Genomic DNA, 27,576 nt, shown 5'->3' on the forward strand with positions numbered 1-27,576 from the left:
GCTGGGAGCACCGGGACCACCGGGAGGGGCCGTCGGGACCCCCGGGATAGGGCACAGGGACCATCGGGACCCTCGGGACCGCCAGGACGGCGCAACGGGACCACCAGGGCAGTGGCGCTGGGGTGGCCCCGGGATGAAGCGGCGCAGCGCATGTGCCACCGTGTGCTACCGCACGTGCGCCGAGTGGCCCTACCGCCGCTCCCCCCCCCCCCCGTTCCGGTGCCTCAGTTTCCTCGCTCACATCGTGCCAGACTGTGCCGTGCCACGAAGCCCCTGCTCCCCAGCAATCTCGGGGGGAGGCTGCCGTGCTTGGGGTCCGGTGGGGGGAATACGGGGCTCCCGCTCTACAGACCCCCTCTGAGCCTCCCGACCGGGCGCGCAGGGGTTAACGGCGGCTGCGGTCCCTTTAAAGGGGCGGGGCGGGGCTGAAGGGGGGCCGTGCCGGGGAGGAGGCGCGTGCGGCCAATGGGCGGGGCTGAGCTCCCCCCCCACCCCCGTCAGAGCCGGGGGACTCGGGGACACCTGGGGACATCCCACCCACACCGGGGGGTTTCACAGTTTCCATCCCACGCAGCCCCCGGCCGTCCCGGGACAAGAGCCGCCTTGGGGTCAAATCCAGGGGAATTGGGGTTCAGCTGAATGACGGCCCCCCGACCCCCCAATTTATTCCCTTTTCACCATTTCTCATTCCAGAAGCGGCTTTTGCTGCTCCACTGGGGCTGCGGTGGCTTCTGGGAACGTGCCAGATGCTGGGATTGGGTTCGGCGTGAAATATCTATCCTTGGATTCTGTGCCTCGTTAGGGAGGGATCCTGGCGGGATTCCAGACTCCCTGGGGAGAGGGAATGCCAGGACCACGGTCGGATCCTGCCAGGAGATGGAGAACAGGTCTGGAGCCCTGGTCCCGCTGGGTGATGAGGGATAAGGTGCTGTCCCCACAGGAGGGAGAACAGGGACAGATCCTGGATCTTGCCGGAGAACAGGGGATGAGACCAGATCCCAGAGTGGAGGAGGGATGGAGGACACCCCCCGGGTCCTGCAGGCAGGTGGGGGCTGAGGCTGGATCCTGGGTCCTGGTGGACAGAGGACGGTGTCGGATCCACCAGGGGACGGGGGCCAGTGTCAGAGGCCAGATCATGCCAATGAATTCCAGTGCCGTAGAGGCTGTCGGTGAGTTAAGGGTAAAACCACCAACCTTCGAGTGTGTCCTGTGGCCCCCTGGAGCATCCCGAGGATCATCCTGGTGATCCTTAGTAGGCAGGAATTTCCCAAACCCATGGATTTCCTCTGGCAAGAGCAGCCATGGAGTCCCTGCGCGGTGCCAGCGCCCCTCAGGTGCAGAGCTTCTAAAGCACTCAAAATCCCTGATCTTTCCCTAAATTGCTGGCACTCCCGGAAGTGTGGAAGAATGCCCTGGGGCGGTGGAAAGTTTTTAGCCAGTGATTTACCTAAATTGCGGCGATCTACCCCCATCCCTAAACGGCCATCACTCACCCAAGTACCGGCGCCTTCTTGTCGGGAGGGGACATCACGCCAGACACGGCCATTGGGCCGTGGGACGCACTGAACAAGTGGAGGGGCCTGGGGAAACTGGTCGTACTGGCCCGAACCGCGGGCACGAGGAGCAGCAGCGACCTTGGTACCAGGAGGTTGGGGGCACTGGGAGAGAGCAGTGTGGTGTCCAGCCCCACCCACACCATCAGGAGCACTGGCTGAACCACCCCCACATCAGAAGCAGCGGGAACACCACAAGCATCTGGAGCGGGGAGGCACATCCAGCCATGCACTGTGCGGGGAGCACCAGTGGCACAAGGGGTGACACCTGTCCCCACACCACACCGGAAGCATCGCAAAGCTGCGGTAGCCAGCCTCACTCTGGAGGCAGAACCCCATGGTATCCCAGCCCACGCTGCACTGGCAGCCCCATCCCGCCGCCACGCATGGAACCCACGGGCCAGTTTGACATGTGGCGGGACTACCTGGGGCTGACGGCCATGCTCACCCGTGACGCTGCAGGCATCAGGGACCCCTCGGTGCCACTGGACCCCTTGTCTCCGTGTGCCGGGCCAGCTCCACATGCCAGACCAGCTCCGTGTGCCGGGCCAGCTCCACGTGCCAGACCAGCTCTGTGTGCCGGGCCAGCTCCATGTGCCGGGCCAGCTCCACGTGCCGGGCCAGCTCCGTGTGCCGGGCCAGCTCCACGTGCCGGACCAGCTCCGTGTGCCGGGCCAGCTCCGCGTGCCGGACCAGCTCCGTGTGCCGGGCCAGCTCCGCGTGCCGGACCAGCTCCACGTGCCGGGCCAGCTCCATGTGCCGGGCCAGCTCCACGTGCCGGGCCAGCTCCGTGTGCCGGACCAGCTCCGTGTGCCGGGCCAGTTCCACGTGTCGGACCAGCTCCGTGTGCCGGGCCAGCTCCGTGTGCTGGGCCAGCTCCGTGTGCTGGGCCAGCTCCACGTGCCGGACCAGCTCCGTGTGCTGGGCCAGCTCCACGTGCCGGGCCAGCTCCGTGTGCCGGGCCAGTTCCACGTGCCGGACCAGCTCCGTGTGCCGGGCCAGCTCCACGTGCCGGGCCAGCTCCGTGTGCTGGGCCAGCTCCACGTGCTGGGCTGGCTCCATGCTCTTTCTGCCAGCACAACGGGGAGGCCCCAGGCATGTACCAGAGCCACAGCCTGCGGGACACCCAGGGACGCCTGCAGTGCCCGGTGCTGCGCAGCTACGTCTGTCCCCAGTGCGGGGCCACGCAGGACCAGGCCCACACGCGCCGCTTCTGCCCCCTCACGCACCGCGGCTACACCTCCGTCTACTCTCGACCAGCGCACGCCGCCAATGCCAGGAGGAGGCAGAGGAACACCATGTAGCCGAGATGGAGGTTCCTGTGTCACCGTGCAGGTACCGGTGGAGTGTGGTGTGCCAGCGATGCCATGGCAGATGTGGCACATCCAAGCCTGGGTTCATCCAGGGCTGGGATTCCCATGAGGAATCTCATCCTGGAATTGGCAGTATGGAGGGACGGGGGCATACCAGGGAGTAGCCGAGGGATGGAGGATGTCTCATCCCCACACAGGTGCAGAGTTTGTGGTGTCCCAGTGATGCCACAGTGATTGTGCTGCACCCAAAGCTGGGTTTAGCCAGATTCCCATGAGGAATCTTGCCAGGGAATCAGAGCTACCAAAGGGAGGGCACCAGGGAACAGGTGGCAGGTAACACTGGGAAGTAGCTAAAGGATGGAAGATTCCCTGTCCCCATGCATGTACTGAGGGTTTTTGGATCCAAGCCTGGATTGATCCAGGAACAGGATTCCCATGAGGGAATCTCACCGAGGAGCCAGAGCTAAAGGAAGCACGAGGCACTGGGAAACAGGTGACATAAGGAAGGAGACATGCCTGGAGCCTGGATTTATCCAGGAAGGGATTCTGCACTAATCATGGGGTGTGTGCTGATGCTTCCTGGTGCTCCCACCCCTCCTGGCTTCTCTTCCAGGGAGTTCCTCAGAGGATGAGACCACGGCTCGGCGCTTCCCACTGGGACCAGTCTCCCCAGTTTGTGCGACTTTGTGCCGCCTCCTGACACCACGGGACCCTGGAAGATCTGCTCTGGCCAGATTTGGGCACTGCCAGCAGGGCCAGTTCTGTGTTTTGTGTTAGGTTTGAGTTTTGAGTTCTGAGTTTTGGTTAATCCCAGGCTGGGAAGGGGCCAGTCCTCCAGGTGCTAGAGCTATTACCAGATGTTCTGGGTCAGATTGTTGAGTTTTGGTTAATCCCAGGCCAGGAAGGGGCCAGCGCTCCGGATGCTGGAGCTGTTACTGGATGTTTTGGGTTGGATTGTGAGTTTTGGTTAATCCCAGGCCATAAAGGGACTGGGAGGGGGCTGGTGCTCCAAGTGTTGGAGCCTTTATCCCAGCACCGGAGCCGTTACATAGTGTTATGAGTGGGTTTGGTGGGATTTGTTCACCCATGACGGCTGCAAGAGCCCAGTAGTCAGTGCTGGAACTGTTCTCCAGATGAAGGGTGGTTTATTCCCATTGTTTCCATCAATAAATGGTTATGCCTGATGTCCCTACCCCTCCTTCCAGCGGCTTCCACTGGGCACTGGCCTCTGGCCACGCCGTGGCTTTGGCCTCCGGAGTAGCTCCAGTCCCCTGCGGGCACCCATGGCCAGGCGGCTGTGGGGGGACATGGGCATCACCCAAAGGGTGCTGGACCCCCGATCTCAGGGAAATCCGTATGGATTTAAGACTTACTTGAGGTCTGAGAGTTCCCGGATCAGCCCACAGATGACATCGCTCGCATCTGCCGGCTCCGTGGCTCTGGCACTGCTGGGAGAAGGAGAATCAGGACCTTCCTGCTCCCCAAGTCAGGAATTTTAGTCAAAATCAGTATTTTATTCCTGCAGTAGGGTCTGGATCCACTCACCTTTCCCATGGCTGTACTGGGCTGTTCCCCGTGGATCCGGTGTGGATCTGGCCTGTGGTGTCCCATGGCTGCTGCCCAGCGGCATCTGGAAATGGCTGCAGGGAAAGAAAGGAGCTGGAGTCAGAGCCCAAGGGGATGGGGAGGGTCCCCCTGAGGTGGGGAGGGGTCTCTGGGTTCCAATTTAGGATGGGGAGGAGTCCCTTGATCCCAGTTTGGGTGGGAGGGGTCCCTGGGTGTCAGTTTGGGTGGGGAAGGGTCATCCCAGTTTGTACCTTCTCTGTTGGGAGCTCTGGGCTGGGCCCTTCCTGATGGTCCTGGGACTCGGTGGCTGCTGGATCTAGTCCTGGTGTTGCCATACTGGAATTCACACTCTGGGAATTCCTGCTCTCTGCATCCCCTCCACGGCTCTGGGGATCGCTGGGAAGATCTGGGCACCCTGTGTCCATGCTCAGGGCAATCCCAGTGCCACATCCCTCCTCCAGGGCACCTTCTTCCTCCTCTCCTGCTGCATCCGGCACCTCCAAACTCTCCGCAGGGGCTGTGTCCGTCACCGTGTCCTCAGGGCTGGATCCGTGTGCTCCAGAATTCCCTTGTTTTGGTGATTCCAGCCGATTCTCTCCTGCCTCATCGCAAAATCTCTGTTTCAGTGGCTCCGGTTGCTCTTGTCTTGCCTCATCTGCTTCTGAAATTCCTGGTTTCACTGCCTCTGGATGCTCCTCTCCTGTTCCATCCAAAATTCTCAATTTCAGTGACTCTAACTGCTCTTCTCCTGCCCCATCTGCCTCTGGAATTCTCAGCTGGGGTGACTGCAGCTGCTCCTCTGCTGCTCCATTCCCCTCCAAGATTCCCAGCTGAGATAATTCCAGATGATTCTGTCCCATTTCATCCAAAATTACATGTTTCACTGACTCTGGGGGCTGCTCTCCTGCCCCATCCACCTCCAAAATTGCTGGCTTTGGTGATTCTGGACAATTCTCTCCTGCCCCATCCAAAACTGCTGGTTTTGGTGACTCCAGCTTATCCTCTCCTGTCCCATCTGCTTCCAAAATTCCCAGCTGGGGCAATTCCAGATGATTTTTTTCCATCTCATCGGAAATGCCCTGTTTCGGTGATTCCAGTGCCCTGCCACCTCTGATTTCCTTGTCTCTCCCCTCCTGAAAACACATTAAAAACTGCAGTTTGGGGAGTTTTTCCCTCTGCTTGGTGTGAACACCATGCTGGAGGTTTTCCATACCTGTGGGGATCCAGCTCCATGCTCTCCCACAGGGATTCCTTTTGGATCCGCCTTGCCACCGCTGTTCTTGCTGTTGGACCCATCAAATTCCATGAAATTGTATGGGGGTGGATCCAGCCCATGTCACTCCCCTCCAGTCCCCTCCCGTTACCTTGCCTGGGTGTCCATCCTGGCAGGATCTCCATCAGGATCACTGCTCTGGGAAAGAATGGGCATGGCTGAGCCAGCAGCTCCTGGCGCTTCCTGAAGGACCCGCTTGGCTTTGGGAGCATGGAATTTCCTGTCGCCTGTTGTGGGGGGGAGAGGGAGTCTCAGTTTGGACGTGGGGGATCCCAGTTGGGTGGGGAAGGGTCATCGTGAGCCCAAACTGGCACATTCGGGCATTTCCCTGTTACCTGGGAGTGGGCGGGTCCTGCGCTTCCCCATCCCGGCGCTACCTGGGAGGGACAAGGAGTAGCCTCAAATGACCCCAGCTCCCCATTACTCCCACTCCACTCATACCCCCCTATTTTCCCTCATGCCCCAGCAGCCATTTTCCCCCGTCAGCCCAGTCAATACCCCTAGATCCCCCAAAGGCACAACCGCAACAGAAAGACCCAAATGCCCCGGGCCTGAGGTGAAAATCGTAGAATTCCCGCCGATTTCCACCCCATTTTCCACCTCGGGGAACCCACTCCACCGTCCCCCTCACGTTTTTCCCGCCGTTTCCCTGCCAGCGGGGTACGCCGGGAGTTGTAGTTCTCCCGCGCCGCAAAGTGAGATGCAACCGCAGAGGTTTTTGCGACAGCGGCTTTTGCGACGGCGGTGCTGTAAAGCGCGGGGTGTTGACAGCAGCCGGCGGAGCAGGAAGTAAGTGGGGATAAACCGGGATAACCGGGATCGCGAGGATCAGCCGGGATCGCCGGGATCGGGGGGTGAGTGGCGGCGGAGCGTCGGCGGAGAGCTGAGGACTGACAGTGCCTTGTGGAGTGCTCTGGGTGGGGGGAAAGGGGCGATCGGGCCTTGTGGGGCGCGACGGGGGGTGTGGCGGCGGGGCCTTGTGAGGAGCGGAGGGACACCGAGATCTTTTGGGGGGCTCTGAGGCGCGTTGGGACTTTAAAGGGGGTTCAGAAGGGCTCTCGGGAGGCCGAGGGGTGAGCGAGGGCTCAGCTCAGGGCCGGGTCCCCCCGTGTTCCCTCTCAGCTGGGCCCGGCGGGACACGGAGCCATGAGCCGAGCGAGGAGGGTCCCGGGCCGGGGGGCCGCCATGGCCAGGCAGGTGCGTGTGACCCCCGGGACCCCCTGCTCTGGATCCCAGGGGGTCCCATCCTCCCCTCCGTGGGCTCCTGGAAATCCCCCCCTCCGCTCCACCACTTTCGGGGATCCTCTGCTCTGGACCCGGGGGGGATCCCCTCCTCCGGATCCCGGGATCCCCTCGCTCCCCGCTCAGCACTGTCGCCCCTCCCTCAGATGGGGCTGCTGGCGGATCCCGGCGCGGGGGGGAGCCCGGGAGACGCCGGCGGTGACGGGGACGCGGCGCTGGAGGCTGAGCTGCTGATGCTCCTGGGGGGCCGGGAGGCGCCAGAAGGGGGAGAACCACCCGCGCCCCCGCAGCAAGGTAACCCCCCTCCCCTTGCCTAGAGCCCCTTCAACGGGGACCAGCTTCACCCCAAACAGATTTGTGACCCTCCCATTCCCCCCAGCCATGGCAGCAGTGGAGGCCCTGGCCCAGCTCTGCCTCCAAGACCCCCTGGAGGGGGAGGAGGAAGAGGGGGAAGAGGAGGAAGATCTGGAGAACGAGGAGGAGCTGCTGGTGAGGGGGGACCAGGGGAGGTCCTCAGCCTGGAAAAGGGGATCCCTGTCCCAAACAAGGGCTGATTCCCAGGATCCCTGAGCAGGCAGAGCTGCAGGAGGTGCTGGAGGAGGAGTCCGAGAGTGCAGCTGCTGCGGAGGCCCCACAGGTACGGCCCGGGCAATCCCGGCCCCGGTGCAGGGTTGGTCCCGGCGGGGCCCCCGGTGACCCGGTGCTCCTGCAGGGGCCCACGGGGGCTCCCGGTGATCCCGGTGACCCGGTGCTCCCGCAGGGGCCCATGGGGACCGGGACGCTGCTGGCGGAGCTGTCAGAGCGTGCAGAGCTCTACCGGGCGGCCCTGGAGAACGCCGAGAGGGAGAACGGCAACGGGGCCCGGCTCCGGCGCCTCCAGCGCGGCCTCAAGGGGAGTCCAAACCCAAACTGGGTGAAACTTGGGCTTTGGCCGCTCTGGCCAGACCCGATCCCTCTGCCCTCAAAACCCTTGGAATAACCCTGGGGTCATGCTGTTTTTCCCAGTATTGAGTAGCTTGTCACAGCTGTGTTTGACCCAGTTTTGCCTGAGTCTGAGCAAGTTTAACCTGTTTTTTCTGGTTCTGAGCCCAGTTTTATCTCACTTTCCCCAGTTCTGACCAGTTTCGTTCCAGTGAACTTCCATTTAATTCCATTCACTTATTTAGTTCTATTCCATCCATTCCCTTTCATTCAGTTCTGAGCCCTGTCTGATTGCAGATCCCTGTTTTATCCCATTCTTCTCACCTCTGCCCCCATTTCACGCTATTCCTCCAGATCTTCACTGTTTCCCCCATTCCTCTTTGCTCCCAGACCCTGGAACAGATGCTGGAGTCCGTCCAGAAAGGAAAGCAGATTGCCGAGGCTGAGATTCCGCCCCCGGTGGCTCTGGGGAAGGGTGGGGGAGCCCCTGGGCCACCGCCCCCCGTGAGCCCTGAGCCTCCAGTGCAGCCCCCGGCCCCTCCCCAGCCCTCCCCAGCCCCAGATCCCTGCCCGGTTCCCAGCTTGGTGCCGGCGCTCCGGGCGCGGCTGCAGGAGCTGCAGAAGGAAGCACTGGTGGCCAAACGCCGCGGGGACACGGCCACGGCCCTCGGGCACTTCCGGGCGGCCAAGGTATGCCCGGGATTCCCGGAATCCCCCCTAAATCCCTCTGTTTCTGGGCCCCGCCGCCGTGCCAGAATTTGTGTTGTCCTGTGGTTTTCCAGAGGGTGGAGGCTCAGCTGCAGGCGCTGGAGCAAGGCCGTGTTCCGCCAGCCCCTGGTGAGACCCCAATCTTAATGGAGTCTGAACTCCTGTTGGGGGGTCCTGCAGGTCCCGGTGGGATCTGGCTGTTCCCTTCTTGCAGATCCACAGCCGGAGGAGCTGAAGGCTCCACTCCCGAGGGATTCACCAGCGAGGGATCCACTGGACACCAGCCCAGCCCCTCCTGCTGCAGGTCAGCTCTGCTGCTGCTCTTTGGGGAGGGTAAACAGGGAGGAAAAGGGAGACTTCTTGGGACTTTCCCATTTTTCCCACCCCAGAGCCACCCCGGGCACCACGGGACGTGCGGGAGGCACTGGAGCAGCGCATGGAGCGGTACCGGGTGGCCGCAGCGCAGGCCAAGGACAGCGGGGATGCCAGGAAGGCAAGGATGCATGAAAGGATCGTCAAGGTGGGAGAGCTGCATCCCAGAACCGTGATCCCAGTCCCAGAACAGTGATCCCAGTCCAGGCACAGCAATCCCAGTCCCGCCCTGGGGGGAGCCCAGTCCTGGTGTGGGTGCTTCCGATTCCAGAACAGTCATCCCAGTGCCACCTGGGATGATCCTGGTCCCAGTCACTCTGTGGGTGATCCCAGTCTGGCCCCAGTACACCCAGTCCCTTTCTGGGTGCCCCCTGACATCCCTGTGCCCCCCCAGCAATACCAGGCGGCCATCTGTGCTCACAACGCTGGCAAAGCCGTGGATCTCTCAGAGCTGCCAGTTCCCCCAGGTATGTTCCTGCTTCCTAACCCATTGTGGGGGATACAGGAGGACTGGGAATCTCCCATTCCCACTGGGATCCCCCCCTTTTCCAGGCTTTCCCCCCATCCAGGGCACGGAGATCCCATCAGAGCCAAGCATTTCTGGGATGCTGGAGGCAGCCTTGAAGCTGACAGGGCCAGAGCAGGAGGAACATGAGGAAGAGGAAGAAGAAAAGAGGGATGCCAAGCCAGCCAAGGTGGGATTTGGGGGCCCAGGGAATCTGGGTGGGGCAGGACCCTGAGTGGGACATTCCCAATGATTCTTACCAACACCATCATCCCATCGGTCCAGGTCCAGCCCAGCGCTCCTCCCATGCCCCCTCTCAAACAGCCACCACCAGCCCGGAATTCCCACCTGGTTGCCAAACCTGCTGGAAAAGGTACAGGAGGGGCTGGGGGCAGGGACAGCGGGGCGAGGGGAGCACCCTGGCCCCTGTGCAGGATGGGTGGGGGTACCCTGACGCCCGTGTGGGCCCTCTCCCAGCCCAGCAGCAGCTGGAGTTCCTGGAACTGCGGCGGAGGCAGCTGGCGCAGGCCGCGCTCCGCGCCAAGCGCCGCAATGACCTGGAGGGGGCCAAGCTGCTGCTGCGCCGGGCCAAGGGCATCGAGGGGCTCATCGGGGCCGCCCGCGGGGGGCTCCCTGTGGACATCGCCCAGGTGAGGGGGCCATCCGTGTGTCCCATCAGAGATCCCCTCCCACACTCCGTCCCCTCAGGGATCTCACTCCTTGGATCCCACTGGATCCCAAATCCCTGCCACAGGTCCCGGAGGTGCCCCTGGATGGGGCGGAGTTCGAGCTGGGGCCAGGCAGGGGGGGCCCGATGGCCCCCGAGGCCGCCAAGATCTTCCTGCAGCTGGCGGGGGCCCTGCGGAAGCAGCACCAGGTGAGGGGGAAACCCTAAAAAATGGGGGACCACCAAAACAAGGAGGGGCAACCCCAAAAAACAGGGTAGTATCTAAAAAACTGGGGGAGTATCCCCAAGAATTGAGGGGCCTGGGGCAGCACCCCAAAGAGAGGAGCTCCAGGATATTAGATGGATGTGGAAAACTTCCTTCTCTTCCTCCTTTTCCTCTTGTCCCTCTTCCCTGTCTCCTTTTTCTTCTTTTTCTTCCTTTTTCCTCTTCCTTTTCCCTTTCTCCTTTTCATTTACCTTTTTTTTTTCTTCCTTCTCCTTTCCCTCTTCCTTCTCTTTTTCTGCCATCTCCCTCATTCTTTCTCTTCCTCCTGCTCCTCCTCTTCCTCCCATTCTTGTTGCTCCCCCAGATGTGTCTCACCTATTCCCGACAATTCGCTCAAATGGGGAACATCTCCGAGACCACCAGGTGAGGTCTGGGGTGGGGGCAGATAGGATCTTCCTCCTCCTTTGAAGAAGAGGAGGCTGATCCTGGGGGCGAATCCCAGGGTGGGGGGGGGTCACCTGTCCAGGTGTGTCCCACCAGGTGTGAGGCGCTGGCCGAGGAATGCCGGCAGCACATGGAGACGCTGCGGAGGGAGCACAACCAGGGGGGGCCCCCCCCAAAGCCCCGCTACGAGCAGAGAACCTTCAGTGTCATCAAGTGAGGGGGGGCTCACCTGGGGGCCACCTGGGAGGGAAAGGTGTGGGGCATATCTGGGGTGGGGGCACACCTGGGGAGGCACATCTGGAGTGCGGTGGCACACCTGGGTGGGGGCGTTTAATCTTGGGGAGGTCTCACAGGTTCCTTCCCCGTCCCCTGTAGGATGTTCCCGGAGCTGAGCAGCAGTGACCTGGAACTGGGAATAGAGAGGGGGATCGGCCTCCCAGTGCCCGCAGGTGAGAGACTGGGGGAACTGGGAATGGGCAGTCGGGAACAAGGAGCTGGGAACAGGGCCTGGGGCAGGTGCAGCTGCACACCCAGTGTCCTGTGTCCCCCCCAGGTGTGGCCCCCGGTGACCTGGACACTTTTGTGCGCTTCGAGTTCCCCCACCCGAGTGCGGTGAGTGAAGGCCCAGTGACCCCCCAGTGACCCCCCCCACTCCGTGTCCCCTCTGCCGTGTCCCCAGTGCCCACTCGGGTCCCCTGGGACGCCCCATATTGTTCCTGACTCCCCCCGCAGGAGGAGGCGCAGCGGGACAAGACCAATGTTGTCAAAAACACGGATTGTCCCGGTACATCCTGGGAATGGGGGGGTGTGTGGGGGGCGTCCTGGGGTTGGGATGTCCCCGGGGGTTGTCACTGACTCTCCGCCCCCTCCCCAGAATTCCGGGCACGGTTCCGGCTGCGGCTGCTCCGGGGGCACCGGGGGCTGCGCAGGCTCCTGAGCTCCCGCGGGATCAAGTTCGAGGTGACCCAGAAAGGGTATGGGGGGAATTTGGGGAGAGGGAGGAGGGAATAACATAGGAAACCCTATAGAAAAACCCCGTAGGAAATAAGGGAAATGTTAGAAATAACTGGGGAAGTGACATGGAAAATGAGGAAGATGCAGGGAATAGGTAAAGTGGCATAGGAAACGTGGAAAGTACAGAAAACAGCGAAAACAGCACAGGAATTGTGAAAAATACAATGGGAAGTACAGAAAAAATGTAAAATAACACAGAAAACACATAAACTAGCACAGGAAAGAGAAAACATAGAGAAGAGCATACAAAACACGGCACACAAGCTGGAAAACCCACATGTATCTGGGTAAAGAGGTGCCAGAGGGGGTGAAAGGTGACTCTTGAAGTGCAGCATTTCCCCATTTCTTTGGGATATTCATGGGGCAGGGATTCCTAACCCCCCTGCTGTTGGGATCGCGGCTGGATCCAGGCGATCCCGACCCCTCGGCCTGATCCGCAGGGGGCTGTTCCGGCCGGAGCGGGCTCTGGGCTCGGCGCAGCTGCGTCTCGAGGGGCTGGAAGGGGCCTGCGAACTCCGGGAGCAGCTGGAGGTGAGGGGGGCCCTTCTCGCTTCCCTGGCATTCCCGAGGCTTCCTGGTGGTCCCAGATGTGCCTCTGCCTCGATCCCTGCACTTGCTGGTGGTCCCCGTGTCTCACTCCCAGCGTTTCCGAGCATTCCCATGGCAGCTCATTCCTCCTCCCAGCGCTTCCCAGCGCTCCCCAGAACATTCCAACCCCCGCATTCCCACCGTTCCGCACCACTCCCGCTCCCGCCGTGCCCACCGTTCCCGCTGGTGTCCGCAGCTGCTGGACGGGCGCCGCCGGACGGGCGGGCGGCTGGAGGTGTGGGTGCGGATCCGGGAGCCCCTGGGCGCGCAGCGGCAGCTGGAGCCGCGCTCCGAGCGCTGGCTGGTGCTGGAGCCGGGAGCTGAGGCCGCGGTGAGTGCCGGGAACCCGCCGAGAACCCGCGGGATTGGCCCCGGGGGATCGGCCTGGGATAACACCGAGCTTCCCCTGCTCAGGTTACCAAACCGACCGTGGTGGCCCCGAAGGATGGGAACAACAGGTGAGGGGTGGGGGAGGACTGGGAATGGGCAACACCGGGAATTAGAGGGGGAGATTATCATGGGGGAGGAGAGTTGGGGTGGGAATATGGCTGGGAATTGGGGATGGGAAGCTCTGGGATCCCCCAGGGCCCCCTGGGATCCCCATTCCTCTCCTCCAATGTCCCGGGGCCGCTCTGGGTTTTTCGGAGGTCTCCCTGCCTTTTTGTCGTGTCGCCCGCCGACCCCATATTCCCTCTTCCCAGATCCGTCCCGACATTCCCGAGCCTCAACCTGCTGCTGTTTGACCGGGAGCGGCTGGAGCGGAAGGTGAGGGGGCGGTGGCGGCGCTTTGGGGGAGCAGAGAAGCCCGGGGAACCCCCGGAGACGCCCCTGACTCCCCCGTTTGTCGCCCCCCAGATGGTGCCGTTCGGCCGCGCCGGGCGCCCGGTGCCCCCTGAGCTGCGGCAGCAGCACCAGGATCTGCTCCGGCGCATCCAGGGGCTGCGGGCACGGCTGCAAGGGGGGGACCCCCACTTCCGCACGGGTGAGCCCCAAAATCCTCATTTACCTTGGTTTTTCCCGGCGTATCCCGGTGTGTTATCCCGGTGTATCCCGGTTTTTCCCGCTTCCAGAGTACACAGAGCACCTGGAGCGGCACCTGAGGCTCTACACGGAAGCCGCCCGGCGCCTCGGCACCCAGGGAGAGCGGGTGAGACCCCAACCCGGGAACTCTGAGCCCGGGGACACCCCCAGACCCTCCTTGACACTCCCAAATCCTGCTGTCCCATCCCAGGAATCCTGGACTGACCCCAAACCTTGGGACCTCCCAATTCCTGGTGCCCCCCTAAATTCCTGCTATACCTCCCAATACCTGCTGCCCCCAACCCTGGTGTCCCCCAAATTCCTGGTGCCCCTCCAAACCCTCCCCAGCCTGGCCAAATGCTGGTGCCCCCCTGGAAATCCTGGGCTCCCCCAAACCTTGGAGACTCCCAACTCTGGTGACCCCCTCAATTCTTGGTGCCCTCACAATTTGTGTTCCCCCCAAGTTCCTGTTGCCCCCCCACCCTCGTGACCCCCAAACTCCTGGTTCACCCCCAACCCTGATGCCCCCCTAATTCCTGCTGTCCCCCAACCCTGGTGCCTCCCCTGTGGGTGCTGTTTTGGGCCCCCCCTGATTCCCCCCCACAGGAGGCTGCCAAGGAGGCTCTGTACAAGCGGAACCTGGTGGAGAGCGAGGTGAGGACCCCGGGGGGGTGGAATTTCTGGGTCCCCCGGCCCCCCCTATCCCCCCGCCCCTCCCTCACTGCCCTCTTCTCTTCCAGCTCCAAAAGCTCCGTGGATGAATCCCCCCCTGCCTTGCCCTCCCCTCCCGGGGCTGGGACCACGTGGGGTTCTGGGGAGGCTCAGAAGACCCCGCCTCCTGCTTTGGGGGTCTCTGGGAACACCCTTCCCCCCCATGCCCACTGTGACAATCACAGGGATCAGAGCTGCTACATCCCCCCCCGCCCCCCGGGGCTACACTTACCCCCCCCATGAGAGGGTGACACTGACCCCCCCCAAATGACAGGGTGACACTGATCCCCCCTTCCCCAAAATGACAGGGTGACACTGATCCCCCCCAAATGACAGGATGACACTGATCCCCCCCCAGTGGCAGGGTGACACTGACTCCTCCCCACCCGGGTCCGCGTGTCCCCTCAAGCACTTTTTCCCCACCCCCCGTGTCCCCCTACCAAAGCGGATCCCTCCCAAGTGCCTGTAGGGGAGGGGCTGTTCCGGGCGCTCTCACAAATTATAAAGTTTTTAAGAAGAAAACCGCGGATTTTGGTGACTCCCCTTGCGCCCTATCGCGCCGCCTCCCGGAGTTGTCAATCATGGCAACGGCCTCACCCACTCCCGGGTCCGCCCCCGTTGCTGAATCGTCTCCATGGCAACCCCGCCAGAACGGAGGGGCGCGGGGAGCAGCCAATCACATTGCGGCCGTCGGGTTCCCATTGGTCTTATGGCCGCGTGGAGGCGGGGCGCGCTGGGGATTGACGGGTGGTCCGGTCAATGAGATGCGCGGGCCGTGCGTCAGCGGCCACTGGGAGCACGGTGTGGGCGGGGCGGCGGCGTCGTGCGGCGCGCCGGAAGCGGCCGGTCCGGGAAAATGGCGCCGAGCTCGAAAGCTGAGCGGGGCGGCCCCGGGGGGAAACGGGGGGCGGCGGGAGGCGCTGGACCCGGGGCCGCACCCCGAGGCCGCCGCGAGCACCTCGTGAGGCAGCTCGACCGCGTCCGGGTGAGCGGAGGGGCTTAGGGGACGGTGGGGGACTGACGGAAGGGGTTCTGAGGGGGCCCTGAGGCGGGACGTGAGGGGGGTCTCTGTGAAGGGACCCTGAGGGAGGGATGGGGGCGCTGAGGGGACACTGTCCTGGGATATGGCGGGGGGCCCTGCAGGAGGAAAGGGGGACCCTGAGGAGGCCCTGAGGGAGATGCCGACATGGTGGAGGGTCCCAGAGGGTGCCCCTAGCTGGGGGCGTCCTGTGTGGGGGGCTGAGGGGCTGGGGGTACGGGGGAAGCCCTGGTCTGGGGGGTGTTCTCTGAGGGGTTGGAGGTCACGGGCTGAGGGGCTGCGCTGGGCCATGTGGGACCCCCCTCGTACGCCCACAGCTCAGGGGGCAGCTCCCCCCGGTTGTGGGGGGGGGGTTTGGGGTCTTCGGGGACCCCTGACCCGCCCGTGCCCCCCAGCTCAATTTTGGCCTGGCTTTTGGAGGGTGTTGGGAGATTTTGGGGGTTCGGGGGTCCTTGTCCCCCTTGTGCTGCCCCAGCTCGGTGGGCAGCTCCTCCCGGCTATGAGGGTCTGTAGGGAGGGTTACAGGGGTCCCTGACCCTCCCATGCACCCCCAGCTCAACTCTTCCCCCGCCTTTGGGGAGTGTTGGGGAGTCCCTGACCCCCCCGTGCCCCCCAGCTCAGTGGGCAGCTCTCCCCCCGGCTGTTCCGGAAGCTTCCGCCGCGTGTCTGCGTCACCCTCAAGAGCATCGTGGACGAGGAGTTTCTGTGGGCGGGGTGAGGGAGGACCCCGGCCCTGGGGAGACACGGGGGACCCCAACTCTGCTGGGGGATCCCAACTCTGCGGGGGCCTTGAGGTGACCCCCATTGTGTGTCTTCCCTCCCCTTCCTGTGTCCCCACCTGCCGTGTCCATTGTCCCCCCATTCTGTGTGGCCCCTCATCATCTCCTTGGCCCACCTTCATGTCCCCATGTGCCCCCATGTCCCCTCGTGTCCCCCCAGCCACATCTTCCTTGGCTTCTCCAAGTGTGGCCGGTACGTCCTGTCCTACACCAGCAGCTCTGGGGACGATGACTTCTCCTTCTACCTGTACCACCTGTATTGGTGGGAGTTCAACGTGCACAGCAAGCTGCGCCTGGTAGGGGACACCCCGGGACACCCAGAGACACCCCTGGGCACTCGGGGACTCCCTGCCCACTCGCGGCCCCTCCCAGGTGCGCCAGGTGCGGCTGTTCCAGGACGAGGAGATCTACAGCGACCTTTACCTGACCGTGTGCGAGTGGCCAGGGGACAGTGACAAGGTCATCGTCTTCGGCTTCAAGTGGGTGTCACCCGGGGGCCCCTCCCGTGTCCCTGCCCGAGCCCTGGTGACCCCTTCCTACCCCCCGTGCCCCCAGCACGCGCTCGGCCCCGGGCCTGCAGGTGAACATGATGCTGATGAGCGACGAGAACCACCGGGACATCTACGTGAGTGCCGTGGCTGTGCCCCCGCCGCGGCACTGCCCCGCCTGCCGCCGCGCCACCGCGGCCCCCGGTGAGACCCCGAGCGCCGGTGAGACCCCGGGCCCTGCCCCGCTGTGCCCACCCGCCCCGGTGGGCCCCGGGCTGGCGGTTCCCGTGCCGAGAGCCGGTCAGGGTTCCTCTGGGGGAGGACGGTCTGGGGGTTCCCCAGTCCTGGGTGTCCTCACTGCCCCCCCGCGCCCCCAGGTGAGGCCCCCCAAGCCTGCCTGCGCCACGGCTTCCTGCTGCACACCAAGTTCCAGGTGGTGTACCCGTTCCCCACCTTCCAGCCGGCGTTCCAGCTGCGCAAGGACCACGTCGTGCTGCTCAACACCAGCTTCTCCCTCGTGGCCTGCGCCATCGCCGTGCACCCTCCGGGTACCCCAGCACCCCCCTGACCCCCCGGGAAAGCCTGGAGCCCCCCCGGACTGCCCAAACCCACAAGGAGTTCCCAGAGCCCTCCAAGCTCCTTGGGAACCTCTGGGGCCCCCCCAAGCCCCCCTGGGACCCCATAACCCCCTGTGGGACCCCTGTAAATCTCCTGGGACCTCCCAGCACCCCCCTGACCCCTGCACCCCCCACAGGCGAGAGCAGCTCCCAGCAGATCCTCTACGAGCGCCGGAACGTTCCAGGCCCTAACCAGAGGGGGGAAAACGCCCCCCCACAACTCCCTGAGGAGCTGGGGGGGACTGTGGGGGCCCCCCCGGCCGCGCAGTCCCCCCCAGGAGCCCCCCAAACCCCAGACCTCCCCCCTGCACCCCCCTCCCCGGCAGTGGCCAAGGCCAAGGAGTTTGTGGCCGACCTGTTCCGGAGGGCTCAGGGTGCTGGGGGAGGGTCTGGGGGGGCTCACGGGGAGGGGGGGGACGACCCCCCATCCTCCCCCCGCGGGCTGCCCCCCGAGAGTCCCCCCCCAGTGCTCGGCAGCCCCCCAGGGGAGCCACATTCCCCCGGGACCTCCCCCGAGCCCGGCTACGTCAACTACACCAAACTGCGCTATGTGCTGGAGCCTGGGGAGCCCCCCGAGGGTGAGCGGGGGACTGGGGGCGCCCCCATGGGCGACTGGACTCCCCTGGTTATTGGGGTGCCCCCCTGACTCCTGTGTCCCCCCAGACCTGGAGGATGACAAGATCTCGCTGCCCTTTGTGGTGACCGACCTGAGCGGCCGCAGCCTGAGGCCGCTGCGGGACCGAGCCACGGCCCAGGTGGGGCTCAGGGGGCCCCCGCATCCACAGGGGACCCCTAGAAGCCCGTGGGGAGGTGGGCAGAGCCCCGGTGACCCCCCGGGCCCCCCCAGGGGCAGTACCTGACAGTGGAGCAGCTGACGCTGGACTTCGAGTATGTCATTAACGAGGTGATTCGCAATGATGCCGCCTGGTCCCGCCAGTTCTGCTCCTTCAGCGACTACGACATTGTCATCCTCGAGGTGCCAGGACCCCCAGAGCCCCCCTGAGCCTACCCAGAGCCCCGGGGTGCCCTGAATTCCTGGTGCGCCCCACACCACCTTCTCTGTATCCTGTGCATCCCGAAGGTGCAGGATCCCCTAACACCCCTGGGATATCCCAGAAACCCACCCAGGACTCGCCCAGACCCCCGTGGGACTCCCTGAACGGGGGGATCACCCTCACTCTTTCCCCCATCCCTGTCTGTGCCCCCAGGTGTGCCCAGAGACCAACCAGGTGGTGATAAACATCGGGCTGCTGCTGCTGGCCTTCCCCTCCCCTGACGAGGAGGGGCAGCTCCGGTGAGAGGGGTGGGAGGGTCCCAAAGCTCCCTCAGAGCCCCCCCTGGCGCTGACCCCCCCCCTTCCCAGTCCCAGGACGTACCACACCAGCCTCAAGGTCGCCTGGGACCTCAACTGTGGCACCTTCACCACCGTGGGTGTCGGGGACCTCACCGAGGTCAAGGGGCAGACCAGGTGAGGCAGGGGGAGGGATTTTGGGGTGTTTTGGGTGGCTGGGAGGGTGATTAGGGGAGCTGGAGGTGATTCGGGGGACTCACAGGGGGTTTTTGAGAGCTGGGGTGAATTTGAGCGGGCCATGGGCGAGTTAGGGGTCTTGAGGAGGATTTGGAGGTTCTGGGTGGTGATTTGGGGGGTCTGGGGGTGATTTGTGGTGCTCAGGTAGGTTTGGGGGGGCTGGTTCCATTCTGGGGGTGCCGGGTAAGGGCCCCCTGGAGCAGTTTGTGGTACTGAAGGGGCTCAGGGACCGTCCCCAAACCCGCTGTGACCCACCCCGGGCCTCCCCCAAACCTCCCCAAGCGCCCCTTTGGCAGCAACTGCACCTGGGGTACCCCAAATGCTGCAGGGCCACAGTGCCCGTGGGGACCCCAGGGTCCCTTTGGGGGGCCTGGGGGTGCAGTGGGGGGGCCCGGGGGTCCCCCCAGCCCCCCCAACCCGCTGTGGCAGTGGCAGCGTGTGGAGCTCCTACCGCAAGGGCTGCGTGGACACCGTGATGCGCTGGCTCGTCCCCGAGGGGCCCGGCCGCGGCGTGCACAGGATGACCAATGAGGCCCTGCACAAGGGTGGGGGTCTGGGGGCTCAAGGGGGGCTCCACGGGGGTGGGGGGGTCCCTGGAGGGTCTGGGGGTGTCCCGGGGTGGCCAGAGGAGGGTCCTGGAGGCGTCTGGTGGTTCCCAGGGGGTCCCTGGTGGGGTCTGGGGGTCCCTGGGGCAGCGCCAGGGGTGTCCAAGGGAGGTACAGAGGTGGGGGGTGGGATCCAGAGCTCCCAGGGGGGCTGGGCGAGCTTGGGGACATCCTTGGAGGGCTCCTGGGGGGTCGGAGAGAGTCCTGGATGAGTCAGGGGGGTTTGTGCCTGGGTTTGGGGGTCTCCCCCATCGCTGCGTTTCCCCCCCAAGGCTGTTCGCTGAAGGTTCTGGCGGACAACGAGCGCTACACCTGGATCGTGCTGTGACACCAGGACCATTCTGGATGTGGACACAGACCAACCCCCCTCTTTGGGGCCATTATTTTTTCTGTTTTTTTTTTTTTCTCTTTTTGCCATTCAGTGTTTTATCAGGGGTGGGGTGGGGTCCCCTGGACCTCCAATCCCCCTCCCCGAAATGAAATTCCCATTTCCACATTTTGGCAGTTTGATTCACTGGGATTTAGGGCTCATTCTGGGGTTTTGAGGTCAGGTTTTGGGGTGAATCCCTGCACTTTGGGTTGAGCCCTGTTTGCTGTGGGTGAATCTGGGGTTCACCCCCCCCCCCCGCCCCCAGTGCAGGCAGGGCCGGGCAAACACCGCAGTTGGTTTTTATTCCTTTTACAAAGAAGCTACAAAAGGTAAAAAACAGCGTCTGCAAGGAAGGGGAGGGGTAGGGGGCGCAGGGGGCGGCAGGGGGACCCCAATGCACCCCCGGACCCCCCCCCCCCCCCAAATTCCAGGTTTGGCTTAATTTCCACACGGGCGGCCACAGACACGGCCCCTCCCCCCGGGGGGGGCACAAAGCACAAAATGATCGAAAACGCCAAAATCTAATACGGGGGGGAGGGGCGAAGCGCTGGGGGGGCGGGGGGGGGAGCCCGACATGCGCGGGGAGGGGGCATAAGGCAGCGGGGGAGGGGGTTTGGCACTGCAGGGGGGAGGGGGCAGCGGCCAGGGGTCCCCGCGGTCTTTGTTCACCTCCCCCCCCCACCCCCGGCTTCCCCTTCCTCCCCCCCAAAGGATTCCCACCCCCCCGGGGGGAGGGGCCATCCCCAAGTCCTGCGGGTCCCTTTTCCCCACGCCGGGGGGCCGGGGGAGCTTTGGCACGGTCCCGGCGTCGCTTAAGGCACATTGTCCCCCCCGGGGGGGCGCGGGGGGGCTCAGCTCGAGGGCAGGGCCTGCACGAAGAGCCCGCGGGGGTCGGCCCGGGGCAGCTTGGCCGGGGGAGGCTCCAGGGGGGGCTCCAGGGCGGGCTCCAGGGAATCGGGGGCCCCTTCGCCCCCCCCTAACCCCAGCTCTGCTGGCAGCTCCTCATCACTCTCCTCCTCCTCCTCCTCCTCCTCATCTGTGAGGGAGGAACAGTGTGGGGAGGGGGATGCCCCTCCCAGTGCCCACCCGCAGAAAAACAGTGTTGGTGGGGGGGCTGCCATCCCTAAGTTCCAAAACTGAACTTCCCAATTAACACACCACCCCAAAATTAACCTCTGCCTCAGAATTAACCCCTTCCCATCCAGAATTACCCTCCCCCAAAGTAACTGCCCCCCTCACTGGCGAGATGGGGGGGCCTCCACCTTGCTGGGGGTCGTGCAGGGACAGGGGTGTCACCCACCTTTGTCAGGATCCTGCGAGTTCAGGGAGCTAGTTAGGTTGGCAAACTGGGAGGAAAGGAGTGGCGGGTCAAGTTTGAGGATGTTTACTGGGGGCCGAGGGTCACCGTCCCCAAACATCCCCCTGGACCCCTCGAAAAACCGCCCCGTGCCCATGACAGTGATGGGACACGTGCCCTGAGCTGCTACCCCAGCTGACAGAGATGAGAGCTGTGCCCCCCCAAACCCACCCTGAACCCCCGCCCCTCCCCGGTGCCCCCCGCGCCCACCTCGCCCATGACGGCGATGGGGCAGGTGCCCCGGGCCCGCGCCACACGCTGCTCCACCAGGTAATACATGTACTCGTCGTACAGCAGCCTGATCAGGTGGAAGGAGCCAAAGCTGGCGGCGCTTCGCAGGGTCAGGTCCCGGATCACCATCGAGCTGGGGGAGCACAGCGGGGTCAGCGGGTCTGGGGGCCGGGGGGGGCATGCAGGAGGGTCACGGGGGCAGCAGTGGGGTCCTGGATGGTCAGGGGGCTTCCAGGAGGCTCTGGGAGGATCAGGAGTGTCGGGGGGCAACAGGGGGCCGGCAGGGGAGGCTGGGGTGTCCGTGGGATGTTGGGCTGTTTCTGGGGGTCCCTCACCTGTAGAAGGACCACTTAAGCAGGAAGAGCTTGGCGGCGCGGGGCAGCCCGGGCGTGCCCAGGTGCGGGCGCAGGACACGGCCCACAACGGCATCCAGCCAGGCTGCCCACTGCTCCAGCGAGTGCTGCTGCCCCAGCGTGGCCTTGAAATCCTGCTCCAGACGCTGCACCACCCGCGCCTCGCAGCGGCACACCCAGGCCGCCTGCTCCTGCGGGGCGGGACACGGGATGGAACCCGGGACGGGAGCGTGGGCCCCCAGCCCCGCCCCGGGCACCGCACGCCCAAGGCGCTGCCCCTGGGAGCGCCGGGATCCAGGGAGCAGCTCTAGGGACAGACCTGGCTCAGCCTCCCCAGCCCCATTTGGGGTCCCCCCCACCTGGACGTTGGCGAAGTCGACGCGGTTGAGGTCGCTGAGCATTTGGCTGATCTGGGCCGTGTTCTGCAGCACGGCCCGGGCCGCCTGGGCCAGGTGGTTCAGGGACGTGTAGCGCCGCAGGGTCTGTGCAAAGGCGCCGGCCGCTGCTGCCTGCGGGGAAACTGTGGGCTCGGGGGGCACTGGGCACCCTCAGAGCCCCTCCAGAGCCCCCCAGAGCTCGGCACAGCACCCCAAAACCCCCCAGAACCACCATGATCACACTCCACACCCCAGGCGCTTTCACCCCATGGTCGCTCCCCAGGCCCCCCAAAACCCAGAACATCCCCCTAAATCCTCCTGAGGGCCCCAGGACCCCTCCCCAGCTCCCCCAAATTCCAGCACAGCCCCCCACACCCCAACACTGACTCTCAAGCCCCCCCCCAGACTCCTCACAACCCCACTGTGCTCCCCACATTTTCCCCCCACAGTCCCCCCAAACCGCTCTGCAAGACCCATAACCTCCCCCCCCCACGAAGACCCCAGGGCTCCCCCAAAGCCCACCTTGACTCGGACCATCTCCTCGGGCATGCTGACCATGGCGTTTCCCAACCAGCTCTCCAGGCTCTTGGCGAAGTTCCGGATTGCCTGGGTCAAGGCACCTGGAAAAGAGAGCAAAAGAAGGACTTGGGGTGCTGGGGGAGCTCATCTGGGGGGCCTTTGAGGGGCCACAACAAACTTCCAGGGGCCTGGGTGTGGATTTGGGGGTGTAGACTCTCCCTGGGAGCTTTTGAGGAAACCTGGGTCCCGCTGGAGGCTGTTTTGGGTTGGGGGGGGAATGCTGGGTTCGTGCTGGGTTGGGGAGGTTCTTGGGGACTTTTAGGGGTCCATGCTGGGTTTGAGCGGTTCCAGGGGGTCTGGGGGATTTGGGGGCTCACTGGGGATGGGCCGCAGCACGTCGGGCACCAGGATCTCCACCAGCCCCTGGTACAGGGCGTGGTCACAGTCGCGCACCCAGCGCAGGACGGGCTCATGCTGGGCCAGCAGCAGCAGCCGCCGCCGGGGCAGGCGCCGCTCCGCCTCCTCCTGCCTGCGGAATGGGGGGCCGGGGTCACCCCAAAACCTGGGGGGACCCCCAGCAGCCCCACAGCACCCCCACCTCCCGCCCCAGTGGCCACAAAGCCATTTGCACCCCCCATCCTGGGGACCCCGAAATCCCAGGGGTCTCAGACTCATGTCCTCAGCACTCCCACACCCACGGGACCCCCAAATCTTGCTGTTCCCCACGTCCCCCAGCATCCCCATGTGCCCCCAGCCTGCACAATTCCCCCTAATTTGGAGGCCCCCTCCACTCACGTATCAGTCTCGCCACTACAGCGCCAGAAGCTTTTCCAGAGTGTCTCCACCAGTGAGAACTGGAGGTTGATCATCACATCCACGATGGCCTTCGGGGGGCACAGTGGGGTCAGGGGGGTCCCCAGATGCCAGGAGCGGGTGGTTTTGGGGTCCAGGGGGGTTCCTACCTCACAATGCTCCCGGTAGAGCTGCTGGAACGTGTGCAGGTCCTCGGCCCCTGCGCCCTCGGGGAGCCCCTTCCCCTGCACATCGATCTCGGGGAACTCTGGCAGCGTGCGGGAGGCATCTGCAGGGATCCGGGGATCAGGGAGGGTCCCAGAAATCGGGGGGAAAGGGGCACTTCTTGGGTGCACAGTGGTGGGGGTGCTCACCCAGGAACTGCTGGTACTGCTGCACTTGGGCGCTGATGTCGGGGACGCCAGGGGGGGCCGGCCCTGACGAGACCCCGTTGGTGACTCCCCCCTCCACCTTCTGCACGGGTTTGAGGCTGTGGGGGGCGGGAAAAGGGCGAGGATCAGCGGGGTTTCGGGGGGCTCGGAGAGGGTGGGTCTGAGTGCCCCTCACCGTTGTTTCTGGGCGAAGGGCTGCTGGCGCATGGCCAGGTGCTGCTGGTCCTCCACGAGCCGCAGCAGCGGTGACCCCGCCTTGATGCGCAGCCCGTAGTAGTGGTACTTGGAGTTCCCCCTGCAAAGCGGGAGGGTTGGCGGGATTTGGGGGGCTGAGTCCCCCTGGGCAGTTCGGGGGTCTCGGGCGTGCGCTGCAATGGCGCTGTGAGGCCTGCAGGAGCGCTGTGGCGGCTCCCGCCGCTGCGGGGTTTCACGGCGCGTTTTGGGGGCGATTTTGGAGTTTTTGGGGCTCTGACCTGGTGCCGAGGCGCCGCGTGCGCAGCCCCATGAACACGGAGCGGATGAGCTTCCCGAAGGAGGCGGCATTGACGGGTTCCAGCTTGTGGCCCTGGCAGTGCAGCAGGTAGTGGCAGTACAGGGCGCTGCGGGGCAAACTCACCCCCTCGGCCGTCTCGTAGTTGTCCAGCAGCCACTGCACCTGCGGGGGCAAAAGGGGGGTCACCCGCACCCCAAAAGCCCCCTCGACCCCGCCCCTCCCACCTGTGCCCCGCCCGACCGCCCAAACCCCGCCCACAGCGCCACACCCACCCCCAAACCCTTTTCCTCACGGGTTTTGCCCCGAAATACTGAGGAGCAGGAAAAATTACTATAAGGAGTCACAAGTGTTGTTCCTGGGGAAGGGATGTCCCAAAAGCGCCCAGTTTCCAAAGCGCCCAGGTTCCATCCCAAAAATCTTAGTATTTCCCGCACACATCCCCATTTTCCCCGCCAAATAGCCCATTGCCCCTCGACTATTTTTTCCCAGAACCTTTTTTCCTCCGCAACGGATTTTCCCCAAATCTCCCATTCCGTCCCAACTCTCCTAATAAGGCCCCCAACCCTCCCTTTTATTTCCTTTCCCACATGCCCCCTTTCCCCCCTCCCAAACCTCCCGATTTTTCCCGAAATCCCTCGGGCAAAGACCTGCCCCCAGGAGAGTCGTGTCCCCTCCTCTCCCCAATCCCACCCGATGTGCCGGGCTCTCACCGTGGCGGGGGAGGCGCGGGTGGTGTGAGCATAGGCCGCGCTGCCCCCCCCCATGTACCCCCCCTGGATGACGTAGGTGCCTCCGCCGGGGGTCCCGGTGCTGCCTTGAGGGGGGGCAGGGGGGCTCCCCAAAATCTGTCCCCCCGCCACGTACATGGGCACGGGGGCGCTGGCGGGGGGGGCCTGAGAGCTGGCCGGGGGAGGGGGCGGCGGGGGGGGGCTGGGCTGCACCGCAGCCCCCCCGGCCCCCTCGAAGTAGCCCCCCGAGTTCTGCCCGAACAGCGGCGTCTCAGTGAAAGGGAACGTGCCCGAGCGGCTGCGGGGGGAAAGCACAGGATGGGGAGCGGTCAGTGAGCCCTGGAGACACCCCCGAGGGGGCGCGGGGGTGGCCGGGGGGGCACTCACATGGCGCCGGGGGGGTAGGAGCCGTCCCCCCCCTCCACGTAGGGCACGGGGGCGGGGAAGACGTGCTGCACCGGGGGCAGCTGCTGCACCTGGGGGGGACACAGACAACGGGGGGGTCAGCGGAGGGCACCCCCCAACACCCCCCGTACCCCCCGAACGGCCCCCGCTCACCTCCTGGGGGGGGCCGGGCTTGGGGACAGCCGTGGCGCTGGGGGCTGGGGAGCGCTGGGGGCACAGGGAGGGCACCCCCGGTTCAGCTCTCGGGGCACTTGGCAGCCCCCGTTTAACCCTTTTCAGCACCACTTTAACCCGTTTTAGACCCATTTTGCCCCAGTCCACCCCATTTCATTCTCATTTTCTTCCAATTCTCATCCTTTTCATCCCATTTTGCCCCATTCCACCCCAGCTTTATCCCAAATTTATCCAAATTCATCCGTATCACCGTGTTCCAACCCCATTCCAACTCTATTTCTGTATATTTTGGGCTACTTCAGCTCAATTTTACCCCATCCCAAACAATCTCACCCCACTCCCTTCCCATTTTACCCCATTTCTGTCCATTTTAGCCAACTTTTTTTTTTTCATCCCCTTCCAGCCCATTCTAACCACGTTTCACCCCACTCCAGTCCCGATTCCGACCCAGTATTCCCGTTTTTCGCACCTGCTGCCCCCCCGGGCTGGGCCCGGGCTGGGGGGGCGCGGGGGGGGCGGGGCTGCCCTCGGCGCCCTCCGGGGGCCGCAGCCCCTCTGCTTTGGGGAGAAAAACGGCACATTCGGGTCAGACTTTGGTCCTCTCCCCAGTTCTAGGGTCACCCCCAAAAGTAGGGGTGAGGGCAGGGCGGGATTTGGGGCAATCCGCGATGGTTTTGGGGCGCTCACCCGCCACGGTGACCACGATGAACTGCTGCGGGGGGGGGGGCGGGCGCGGGGGGCGCCGGGGGGGGCGCCGCGGGGGCGGTGCCTCCCGACAGCTCCGCCCCAAAAGAGGCGGTGCCGGCGGGGGGCGGTGCCGAGGGCGGTGGCTGCTGCTGCTGTGACGTCGTTGCTGTCAGCTCGGTGACGAAGGAGGGTTGGGTCGCCATGGCAACGGCTAGGGGAGTGACGTGATGGTGACGTCAATGCAGGACTGACATCACAGGGGAAAAAGAGGTGATGCTATCCCAGCATGTGACATTACGCGTGACGTCACGATAATACTCCGCCCCAGTGATGCCCGCAGGTGACGTCACGACTCGTTTGTGACATCACCGCATGGGCGGGGGGCGTGTCCAGCCGCGACCCGCGCGCCCACATTGGCTCCCGCCCTCCGCCCCGTCTCCCCATTGGCCCGCCGGTCTGCCAATTGCGCTGAGCGCTCAAGCCCCGCCCTACTTGACCAGGCCCGCTGCCCCCCCCCCCCGTTCCCCCCTTCACCCCCCCGCCGCCATTTTGGCGGCGCCGCTCGGACTCACCTGCCCGCGGCCGCCGCCGGGGCCCCACTCGGGCTCCGCCTGCCCCCGGTGCCGCGGCTGCTGCTGCCGGCGGGGCCCGACGGAGCGGGGGGCGGCGGCGGCAGGGGCCGGGCCGGGCCGGAGCGCGGTCGCCACGGTGACCGTGGCTATGGCGGCCTCCCTGGTCCCTCACCGGGGCAACTGTTGCTACCCGCCTCGGCGGTGGGCGGGGTCGGCCGTATAGGTCCCGCCTGTCATCCCCAAGTGGTTATAATTCACCGCTGACGCACTTTGATTGGTTAAAACACGCGTCGCTCTTTGCAAGCCACGCCCTCCCGTAGGCTGATTGGTTTTTCCGAACGTCTATCAGTGCTTCCTGAGGGAGGTGCGGAGGGCGGGGCCACGAGGGGAGCTGGCGCAACGCTATTTGCCAGAGTGGCTGCCGATCAGAGCGAGGGTTGAGCGCGCCGTGAGCCGCGAGGGCTGCCGGGAGATGTGGTCCCTGGCGGCAGAGGTGCCTCGTGACGTCACGGAGGCGTGACGCCATCACCGGGCTGTGTTCACAGCGTTCCTCCCTAACTGGCACTGCTGGGGGGTTTAATTCGCGCTGTGAGGGGGAGAATGGGCGGTTTAATCGGGGAATGAAACGGGGCCCAGTCGTGGGGCCCATAGGACCAGCATGTGCCTGCGGGCACTCCTAAGACCGTGCTGCCCACGGGGCGCTACCGGAACTTTAAACGGCTACATAGGGCTGTGCCGGGTCCAGCAAAGGGCTTTGCCGGCTCTGGGGGGGCCGCAGGTACGAAGGGGGTCCCGAGTTCAGCTTCCGGCGATGTCATGGCGGCCGCGCCGCGGCGCACGATGGGAATCGTAGTCCGGAGGTGAGTCAGGTGATATTGGTGGCACCGCCCATGAAGGGGCGGAGTTCCAGAGGAGGCGCAGCCGTTTGGGGGCGCGGGCGGCGGGAA

The 27,576-nt window shown here is 64.5% G+C and overlaps 5 protein-coding genes and 1 long non-coding RNA gene across 12 annotated transcripts; 3 read left to right on the forward strand and 3 right to left on the reverse strand.

Moving 5' to 3' along the window:
- Positions 1 to 1,746: 1,746 nt before the first annotated feature.
- NANOS3 (nanos C2HC-type zinc finger 3) lies at positions 1,747 to 4,050 on the forward strand. Its single transcript, XM_066207738.1, has 3 exons — positions 1,747 to 2,093; positions 2,538 to 2,888; positions 3,480 to 4,050. The coding sequence occupies exons 1-2, from the start codon at positions 1,781 to 1,783 to the stop codon at positions 2,855 to 2,857; spliced, it is 633 nt and encodes a 210-aa protein (XP_066063835.1). The 5' UTR covers positions 1,747 to 1,780; the 3' UTR covers positions 2,858 to 2,888; positions 3,480 to 4,050.
- Positions 3,868 to 6,360, reverse strand: BRME1 (break repair meiotic recombinase recruitment factor 1). Its single transcript, XM_066207699.1, has 8 exons — positions 6,337 to 6,360; positions 6,041 to 6,082; positions 5,797 to 5,932; positions 5,646 to 5,715; positions 4,684 to 5,565; positions 4,412 to 4,506; positions 4,240 to 4,314; positions 3,868 to 4,161 (listed from the first exon to the last, which is right to left on the reverse strand). The coding sequence occupies exons 2-8, from the start codon at positions 6,069 to 6,071 to the stop codon at positions 4,056 to 4,058; spliced, it is 1,395 nt and encodes a 464-aa protein (XP_066063796.1). The 5' UTR covers positions 6,072 to 6,082; positions 6,337 to 6,360; the 3' UTR covers positions 3,868 to 4,055.
- Positions 6,361 to 6,446: 86 nt separating this feature from the next.
- CC2D1A (coiled-coil and C2 domain containing 1A) lies at positions 6,447 to 14,645 on the forward strand. 3 transcript variants are annotated; one of them, XM_066207665.1, is made up of 29 exons: positions 6,447 to 6,559; positions 6,828 to 6,902; positions 7,094 to 7,241; positions 7,327 to 7,436; positions 7,522 to 7,584; positions 7,708 to 7,837; positions 8,257 to 8,558; positions 8,651 to 8,705; positions 8,791 to 8,880; positions 8,966 to 9,096; positions 9,343 to 9,415; positions 9,501 to 9,643; positions 9,739 to 9,826; positions 9,931 to 10,103; positions 10,208 to 10,330; positions 10,711 to 10,769; positions 10,887 to 11,003; positions 11,166 to 11,239; positions 11,344 to 11,402; positions 11,523 to 11,574; positions 11,665 to 11,764; positions 12,245 to 12,335; positions 12,589 to 12,723; positions 12,807 to 12,850; positions 13,094 to 13,157; positions 13,248 to 13,374; positions 13,463 to 13,539; positions 14,019 to 14,066; positions 14,153 to 14,645. In XM_066207665.1, the coding sequence occupies exons 2-29, from the start codon at positions 6,852 to 6,854 to the stop codon at positions 14,171 to 14,173; spliced, it is 2,748 nt and encodes a 915-aa protein (XP_066063762.1). In that variant the 5' UTR covers positions 6,447 to 6,559; positions 6,828 to 6,851; the 3' UTR covers positions 14,174 to 14,645. The 3 variants fall into 3 exon arrangements, with proteins under 3 accessions (XP_066063762.1, XP_066063764.1, XP_066063763.1); XM_066207667.1 differs by lacking the exon at positions 9,343 to 9,415 and having other exon boundaries at positions 9,518 to 9,643; XM_066207666.1 differs by lacking the exon at positions 6,828 to 6,902.
- Positions 10,496 to 10,932, reverse strand: LOC136304052 (uncharacterized). The gene is made up of 2 exons (XR_010724348.1): positions 10,865 to 10,932; positions 10,496 to 10,721 (listed from the first exon to the last, which is right to left on the reverse strand). It is a non-coding gene; the product is annotated as an uncharacterized lncRNA (long non-coding RNA).
- Positions 14,646 to 14,854: 209 nt separating the features above from the next.
- DCAF15 (DDB1 and CUL4 associated factor 15) lies at positions 14,855 to 19,675 on the forward strand. 5 transcript variants are annotated; one of them, XM_066207689.1, is made up of 13 exons: positions 14,905 to 15,108; positions 15,779 to 15,876; positions 16,102 to 16,237; positions 16,314 to 16,420; positions 16,497 to 16,651; positions 16,807 to 16,977; positions 17,184 to 17,624; positions 17,710 to 17,801; positions 17,894 to 18,022; positions 18,255 to 18,340; positions 18,410 to 18,514; positions 19,004 to 19,119; positions 19,452 to 19,675. In XM_066207689.1, the coding sequence occupies exons 1-13, from the start codon at positions 14,980 to 14,982 to the stop codon at positions 19,505 to 19,507; spliced, it is 1,821 nt and encodes a 606-aa protein (XP_066063786.1). In that variant the 5' UTR covers positions 14,905 to 14,979; the 3' UTR covers positions 19,508 to 19,675. The 5 variants fall into 5 exon arrangements, with proteins under 5 accessions (XP_066063788.1, XP_066063784.1, XP_066063785.1 ...); XM_066207690.1 differs by having other exon boundaries at positions 14,907 to 15,108; positions 16,497 to 16,633; XM_066207687.1 differs by lacking the exon at positions 19,004 to 19,119 and having other exon boundaries at positions 14,891 to 15,108.
- A 49-nt stretch (positions 19,676 to 19,724) lies between these two features.
- On the reverse strand, positions 19,725 to 26,808 carry RFX1 (regulatory factor X1). The gene is given in 19 exon segments (XM_066207675.1): positions 19,725 to 20,585; positions 20,850 to 20,895; positions 21,117 to 21,270; positions 21,473 to 21,681; positions 21,850 to 21,999; positions 22,390 to 22,487; positions 22,764 to 22,915; positions 23,182 to 23,270; positions 23,349 to 23,467; positions 23,553 to 23,668; positions 23,746 to 23,865; positions 24,044 to 24,225; positions 24,774 to 25,089; positions 25,179 to 25,267; positions 25,350 to 25,403; positions 25,840 to 25,928; positions 26,058 to 26,094; positions 26,096 to 26,268; positions 26,630 to 26,808. Coding segments are annotated over 18 exon segments (2,370 nt in total). The 5' UTR covers positions 26,261 to 26,268; positions 26,630 to 26,808; the 3' UTR covers positions 19,725 to 20,400.
- Between the last annotated feature and the right edge of the window lie 768 nt (positions 26,809 to 27,576).

The sequence above is a fragment of the Chamaea fasciata genome, unplaced genomic scaffold (genome assembly GCF_029207755.1).
Source record: "Chamaea fasciata isolate MVZ Bird 193981 ecotype frontalis unplaced genomic scaffold, bChaFas1.0.hap1 SCAF_46, whole genome shotgun sequence".
Classification (NCBI taxonomy): Eukaryota; Metazoa; Chordata; class Aves; order Passeriformes; family Sylviidae; genus Chamaea; species Chamaea fasciata.